This window comes from Cannabis sativa, chromosome 1, assembly GCF_029168945.1.
Source record: "Cannabis sativa cultivar Pink pepper isolate KNU-18-1 chromosome 1, ASM2916894v1, whole genome shotgun sequence".
NCBI classification, from domain to species: domain Eukaryota; kingdom Viridiplantae; phylum Streptophyta; class Magnoliopsida; order Rosales; family Cannabaceae; genus Cannabis; species Cannabis sativa.
Window position 1 is genome coordinate 25,771,437 of NC_083601.1, and position 8,401 is coordinate 25,779,837.

Below are 8,401 nucleotides of genomic sequence, written 5' to 3' on the forward strand. Positions count from 1 at the left end.
TAAAAATATATATAAAAAATTCATAAAAATATAAAAAAAAATGGAAAAAATTATATATAAAAAATTTGCTTTTAAGTGTATTATTTAAATCTCCCTTTACTTCGACTCAAGTTTTTATATCTTTTTTTTCTCACGTTTAATTCAACTCTTCGAATGAATGCAACTTTTTCACTTCTCAAAAGAAAAAAAAAACAAATAGTATATCCTAAGCTTAATTATTTTCCAAGTAAAAAAAGAATATGACATGAATGGCCACTTTTTTGAAGTTTGATTCTGAAACCTAACACAGATTTTGCTTTCAATATAACAAAACAAAATAAACTCACATGGTCTCTCACACCCACACAACACAACACAGATACAATAAAAGTTGTCTCTGGGAAGAAGTAATAAACGGAGTCACAGGTTGTACATGTGCCTTTCCATTAATATTAATTACTGCTTATGTTATTTCCCACGAGATTCACAATATCCTTGTGTTGTGTCTACACTTACAGTAAAATAAATTAAAAAATATAAACAAAAAAAAATTAAAATTATCAAAGCAGAGCAGCTGTGTATTTTTATTATTAATAATAATATTGCTTTACTTGTGATTAATCACATGAATTAAATTACTGGCAAGTAAATAGAGAACTATTTCAGGTGGTATACACAAACAAACACACCAAAATCTTTGCCGACTAATTCTTAATTCTCTAAATCTTAACCTAAACAAACGCCCTTTTATTTATTATTCTTTAACCCTGGTTATTATTTAACTACCATCACACCACACCAAGAGGTAGCTACTTAGCTTAATCAGTTTGGATTTAGAAAAGCCCAAACCAAAAACTCACGAGAGAGAGAGAGAGAGAGAGAGAGAGAGAGAGAGAGAGAGAGAGTAGTAAATAGTAAACAAATAAAGCTTCATACAATATATATAAAAAATTTTGTTTTTGTTTTTGTGTGTTATATATTGTTATATAGATAAATACGTGAACAAATTTGGGTTGGAAGGGAAGGTAAAGGTTTTTTTGTTTTAAAATTTTCAGTTATTTGATTTTGGTTTGGTGAAACTGAAAATAATATCCAAGAAAAGATTTTTCGCTTAACTGAATTGTCAGTTTCCCGGGAATGTTTAATTAACCTGGGGCTCTTCGTTTTCTTCCTTATCCAACCCTTATTTCATGATCCCATTTCGGTTTATGAAACTGGTCCGAAAGATTTCTCATCGTCTGGTGTTTCTGGGTTGATTTTGGGATTTTTTTTCTGGGTTTTCTTTGTCTCGTAGGGAATGGAATTTCTGAGATCTGAAAAAAATCGAAAAAGTAGGTTTTTTTAGAGGTTAGTGGGTTTGGGGGCGTGAGATTTGATCTGGTGTTGACGACCCAAATATTAATATAAAATATTGTTTATATATTTTCTTGGGTGGGTAGCTAGCTTCTATATTAGGCTTTTAGGGATGAAGAGTGAGGTGGGTTTTGGTGGTAGTGGAGTTTGGAACGATGAAGACAAGGCCATGGTTGAGGCTGTTTTGGGTACTCGAGCTTTCGATTACTTGATATCAAGTTCCGTGACGAACGAGAATCTGTTAATGGCGATAGGGAGCGACGAGAATTTGCAGAACAAGCTCTCGGATCTAGTTGAGCGTCCAAACGCGTCGAATTTCAGCTGGAACTATGCGATTTTCTGGCAAATATCGCGGTCGAAATCTGGAGATTGGGTCTTGGGTTGGGGGGACGGGTCGTGTAGAGAACCCAGAGAAGGAGAAGAGTCAGAAGCCACGAGAATCCTCAACCTTCGGCACGAGGACGAGACTCAGCAGAGAATGAGGAAGAGGGTTCTTCAGAAGCTCCATAATTTGTTTGGTGGCTCCGATGAGGACAACTATGCTCTTGGGCTCGACCGAGTTACCGATACCGAGATTTTCTTTCTTGCATCCATGTATTTCTCCTTCCCTCGTGGGGAAGGTGGCCCTGGTAAGTGTTACGCTTCTGGGAAGCATTTATGGCTCCTGGACGCTTTGAAATCTTCTTCTGATTACTGTGTTCGGTCTTTTCTTGCTAAATCTGCTGGAATTCAGACCATTGTTTTAGTCCCAACTGAGGTTGGTGTGGTTGAATTGGGTTCAGTGAGATCTGTGGGTGAAAGCTTAGAGCTTTTGCAGTCACTCAGGTCCTTGTTTTCCACGCAATCTTCGCTCACAAGGGTTGGTAAGCCCATAGCCGTGTTGCCTTTGATGGTTGATAAGAGAGATGAGAATGTTAATTTGACTAATTCTGGGATTTTGGAGAGAAATGAAAGTGTAGGTGTACACAAGATTTTTGGGCAGGATTTGAATGCCGGTACCGTTGCCCGGCCTCATTACAGGGAAAAACTTGCTATTAGAAAGTTGGAAGAGAGGCCATGGGATTTGTATCCTAACGGGAACGGGAATCGGATTGCTTTCTCTGGTCCCCGGAATGGGGTTCATGGTTCAACTTGGCCACATAGTCTCCAGGTCCAGGGTGTGAAGCAACAGGGGAACCCAACTGAAATCTATGCTTCTCAGTGCCCCAAGAGTACTAATATTCAGGAGATTGTTAATGGGGTTAGGGAAGATTTTCGGTTGAACAATTACCAGCCTCAAAAGCAGCAGGTCCAAATGCAAATTGACTTCTCCGGGGCCACTTCAAGGTCAAGTAATCACCGGCCGGCTAGTGCTGAATCCGAGCATTCGGATGTTGAAGCTTCGTGCAAGGAAGAACGGCCGAGCACTGCTGCTGATGAAAGGAGGCCGAGGAAGCGTGGGAGAAAGCCTGCGAACGGGCGAGAAGAGCCCCTCAATCATGTTGAGGCGGAGAGACAGCGGCGTGAGAAGCTGAACCAGCGGTTTTATGCTTTGAGAGCAGTTGTGCCTAACATATCTAAGATGGACAAAGCCTCCTTGTTGGGAGATGCCATAGCTTATATTAACGAGCTTCAGGCCAAGCTTAAGGTCATGGAAACGGAGAGGGAGAAAGTTGGGAGCTGTTCAACAGCAGCAGCTATGGAAGCTAATAACCCGGATATGGAAATTCAATCTAGAGTTCCTGATGTTGATGTTAAGGTTGTTAATAATGAGGTTATAGTTAGAGTAAGCTGCCATTTGGAGTCTCATCCTGCATCAAGAGTTATCCAAGCATTCAATGAAGCACAAATCTCTGTTGTTGATTCAAAATTTACCACTGTGAATGACACAGTGTTTCATGACTTTGTAATCAAGTCTCAAGGATCTGAGCAACTGACAAAGGAAAAGTTAATTGCAGCATTTTCCATTGAAGCCAATTCCTTACAGACGTTGTCATCAGTTGGATAGTAAAACAAGACTTGTTACTCAAGTAGTGCATAGGGATTATATTGAAGAACTTGTTTAGGAGAGATGATTCTTCAAGAGTTTTTGATATACAGCAGCAGATCCTATAAGGGACAAGCAGTGTCAGCTAGAATTAGAAAAGAGAAAAAAAAATAACTATCTGTTGACTAAGTAGTGCAGCAAATTTTATGTGATTTGTTAATACTTTTATAGCATACATATTTTGTCATTAAGTATTCTTGCAAGGTGGATGGGATTAAGTTTGTAAGTTTAACCTACTCTTCCATCGATGGTATGAAGACGAAGCTGATATTTTCTTATTCTTATTTTCATTTCTTCTTTCCCCAAAGTACTAACCTTTTCTTCTTTTTCTCTAGTTCCTTGCATCATTAGCGTACTTATTAATTGTTATTACTGTTCCTTTAGTATATTCTTTACGTTGGATATCAACTTCACAACAATTCCCCTTTGTTTATTGTATTATTACCTGAAAAAACTATAAACAAAGTTCATATATGGAGAAAGTTGTCTATTCTGTTCTTGGCTGGTCTGTCCATATTTTGATCATCATACCATTTCTTTTTTGTCTTTTTTTTTCTTACTTTTAAATATATATATTTCTAGGAAAGTCTTGTGTTAATCATCTTATTCTACTTTTTTTTATGGTTGGTTCTTTGCATGTTGTTGGTTAGAATGAGTATATCATCCGCTGTAGCTGAAAACGACTCAAAGTCTTCATGAAAACGTGTTTTTTTGAAGTTTGAACCTTTACAAGTTTTCATCCATGTCATGATGTTGGGAAGCCACATAAACTTGTGCTAAATAAGCTTTTTTATTCTCTTTCTCTTTTTTATTTAATATAATTGATGCAATTTGGTGTTGTGTCAGCTCTTCCTTTAGTGACATTGTTCAATTCATAATGGACTTCAGAGTAATCTAGTCCTTTTCTAGTACTAGCTCAGTTCCATTAAGTAAATGTAACCCAACTAAAACGTTTTACTTATTTTTCTTTGAATCAATATTTTTCCTTTCAATTCCTACATCACATGTTTTTCAAGTGGGCTGCCAGTTTTTGGAGCACTAATACAAACTGCTCTCACATAAAAAATAATTAAACAATTTTGTCAACTTTTTCATAACAATAATTATAAATAATAATAATAATAGTAAAAGAAATCTATAAAGTAGTACATATATGTTTCTAAATAATATTTGTTCTTGTCGGAAACATTCTTGGCCACTTTTTTTTTTCTTCTACAAAATTTGAATAAATATTCTAAATATTTTCTGGTTATTAAGGGAAGGTTTTTGAATTAAGACATGGACACATGAAAAGAAGAGACCTTGTTCTTAAATTCTAGGCCATAATATATTCCATAAAGTGATTACAGGCATCTCAAACCAAGAAAAAAGAAAAAGAAAAGAAAACGAGTGTTAGGAACCGGAATAGTTACCAATAAGGGAAGAGAAATAGAATAATTTGGGAGTAAAAGAAGGCATGTGTGTGTTGAAGAAGAATAAATATTATTAAGTTGAGTGTGTGATACTTGTTGTGGTCCAAATTGTATACGCGTTGGGCACATTTAATGTTTTAAGAGACGTTTTCATGTTTTGCTGGGCACCTCTTTTTTCAGCCAATGAAGAAACCTATATGGGGAAATCATGTGGTGCATGTGTACCCTTTTATAAGGCTTAAAAGTAACTCACTTGACACTACCCTTTTTCAAAATTAGGCCATCATAAAGAGCGTGACAAACCCCCCTATTATTTATTGATTGATATAAATATATATAGGCACACATCCTGATCCTAATCATGCATATATATATATATATATAATGATTCAAAAATATTAATTAATGTGAACCTCAAGAAACCCGTGTGTTAACGGCGTCGACTTTAAGGTGGGGTGTTGGTGTTTTGCGTGCCGTTACACTCTTGCTCTTCTTCTTAATAATTAGTTGGATATTTATTAGTATGAATAGAAACAGTGTGTAATAATTCAATTTTTAACGTCTTGTTTTTAATTGCTATTTGAATTTGGTTGAAGAATGTAAAAAAGATGAATCATATGACACAAAAAGAGTGAGTGTAAGATTGTGCACGCTTTTAGCATTTTGATAGAGATGTTACTGTTTATCTATTTACGTCTATGCGCATATAAATATAGCTATTTAGATTTAGAGTGTGTGTGGACCATGCTGTGCTGCTGGGTAAGTTTGAATGAAGCCTTCTTGCTTTCTTTTGGCACTTATCGGAACACCCATGTGGTCGACTAAATACATCAAATCCACTTCCCCACATAGAACTCACTAATATAATTCTTTTTTTTTTTTGCTTAATTACTATTAGAAAAAAGAAATATACAAAAGTCAATATAATTTTAAAATATATATAAAAAAAATTGATGGGGCCAAGGCCACCCTTACCTTCAACATAACTTTTTGTTTTTGTAGATTGTAGTTATTTACAAAATTTTAGAAAATTATAAATATTTTACTATACTCAACTTGTTTCAATAAGTTGTTTGAAGATTTATTTTTATCAGAGTAAATTATTTAAAATATTATGAAAAATAGTAAAAAATCTTAAATAATTGCAATTAATTTTCATTTTTATTGTCATAAAAAAAATACTTTCTTCACTACCCATAGAAACTTCCAATCATAACTAATGATATGCATATTAGAGCTCTCGTATCAATTTTATTAATTTTATTTTATTAAAATTTTATTTATTTTATTTTATTTCAAACTAGTAAATAGATTACGTTTTATTTACGATTGTATAATGTAATAATAAAATCATATCAAATAATTTCAAATATATTTTTATGTATAATTTAAAATATATATTTATTAAAAAAATAATAAATCTATATAAAAATACAAAAAAATTTTAAAAAAATATATTCATCGTACAATTTTTTATATAGATATTAAAAAAAAAACACGCAAAGAAATATTTTTAAAATAATTGTCATTAGTGTAGTTCACTTATAATCACTATTACATAAAGTTGATATCATACACTATCTCATTTATAGTCATCATTAATATGATTCTCATGATCAGGCCAGTAAGTTTGATTTATACATAAAATAAATCAAACAATGATCGGTAAGTACTCACTTTTATACATAAGTGAATTATTTTGTTATAAATTAATTAAGTAAATCATTGCCGTATTTCACTTGTAGTCATTATTAATATTCTTCCTAGTAGGTTTTTTTGTACATAAAATAAATTAAACGATGATCGATATGTACTCACTTTTATACATAAGCTAATTAATCATTTTGTTATAAATTAATTAAGTGAATCTAGTTATCATATACGGTTATTTAGTTTATATATTTTTAAATTTTTAATTAACACTACAAAAAATTTTATTTTAGCTCCAACAAAAGTTGTGATTAAAAATAAAAATGTTATGACTAATTATAAATCGCCATTCTTATGTTGTGACTGAAAAGTTCGTGGATAAATGTATTAGTCACAAAAATAACAATTTGTTATGATTAAATATATTTTTAGTCACAATATTTGTTGTGACTAAAGTTAAATTAGTGACAACTTGTATTTACACACTGTGTTTTAGTCATAACTAATTTTTTGTTGTGACTAAAAGTTATATTTAGTCACAAAAAATTTATATTATGACTAAAAGCTTGTCACTTATTTCATCTAAAAAAAAGCTTGTCATTGAATATACCTTTTTTTTTTGATAAAATTAATAATCTCTAATTAAATAAAGTAAAATAAAAAAAGAAAAAAAAAAAGAGAATTTAAAGTAGAATAAAAATGAAAAAAATTAAAAAGACAATGAATATAGGTATCAGACATTGTTAACTCTATTTTTTTTTTGACAAAAATAATGATTTTTAATTAAATAAAATAGGATAAAAAGTTAATTAATTAATGATCTCTAATTAAATAAAATAGAATAATTTGTCAAAAAAATAAATAAATAAATAGAATAAAAAACAGAAAAAAGATAGAATAAATGAGAGAATTTAAAGTAGATTAAATTTTATTATAAGAATGACAAAATTAATGAGAGAATAAACGTAACCACATATATAGATAATAAATAATTTAAATATTATTTATTCTAAAATTAATTACTTAATATTTATTTTTTTATGAATAAATTAATTAATATCAAACTATAAATATTTTGAATTAATTAATCTAAGGAAAAATTGACTTTCCATGCACACATTAGGGAAAAATTATTCCCTTAATCTCTATTGATTCTAATCTCCATAATACCCTACAGTCAAAAAAATAACATTTTCCTCTCCTTCTTTCTTTCTTTTCACGCATCACTTCTCCCTTCTCTCTTCTCTCTTCTCTCATCACTCAGTCTTACCCACTCATAATGGGAAATTTGAATTTCTATGCATGCATTAGGAGATAATTTTTTTCCTAAACTAATACTTTTCTATATTGAAAATATATGACCATTTTTTCAAAACCCCAAAAATACCCCTCTAAAAAACTCAAACCCCTTCTCTCTCCTTCCCTAAAACTCTCTCTGCCTCTTTGCCTCTTCGCCAAAAATCCCATCGCAGGAAACTGCTCCCAACCCTCAACCATCATCAACAACCCACCGACCGACCGCCCCAACCCTCCACGCAACCCCGACCGACTTACCGACCGACCGCCCCCAACCCTCCACGCATCGGGTCCACATCAGGCCCGACCTTTAAAACCCAAAAAACCCAAATAAAACATAAAATTGGGCACACCATCAGACGGGCATCGGGCCCAGATCGGACTCGATTTTCAAAACCCAGAAATAAGCCAAACTGGTGTACAATCGGGTAGGGCTGTACATAAATTTTCGTAAACCGCCCAACCCGAATAACCCGACTAAACCAAACCGACAAAACCGATAAAAAATACAAACCGACATAACTTGACAAAATTCTAAACCGCCCAATCTGTAAATTGGGCGGGTTGAATTTTGACCCAAACCGCACAATGAAACCGCCCAAACCGATTTAACCCGATCTTCAGTTTTTTTTTCTATATATATAATAATATATAATAATATATAATATATATTAAAAAAAATCTC

General features: G+C 32.6%; 1 protein-coding gene across 1 annotated transcript; it reads left to right on the plus strand.

The window, feature by feature from the left end:
• Nucleotides 1–603: 603 nt before the first annotated feature.
• Nucleotides 604–3,857, plus strand: LOC115705645 (transcription factor MTB1). The gene has a single exon (XM_030633047.2). It carries the CDS (start codon nucleotides 1,445–1,447, stop codon nucleotides 3,317–3,319), a length of 1,875 nt encoding a protein of 624 aa, XP_030488907.1. The 5' UTR covers nucleotides 604–1,444; the 3' UTR covers nucleotides 3,320–3,857.
• Nucleotides 3,858–8,401: the final 4,544 nt, after the last annotated feature.

Excerpts from the sequence above, each read along its gene's own strand:
- LOC115705645 (XM_030633047.2), top strand. The coding sequence starts at position 1,445 with ATGAAGAGTGAGGTGGGTTTTGGTGGTAGTGGAGTTTGGAACGATGAA.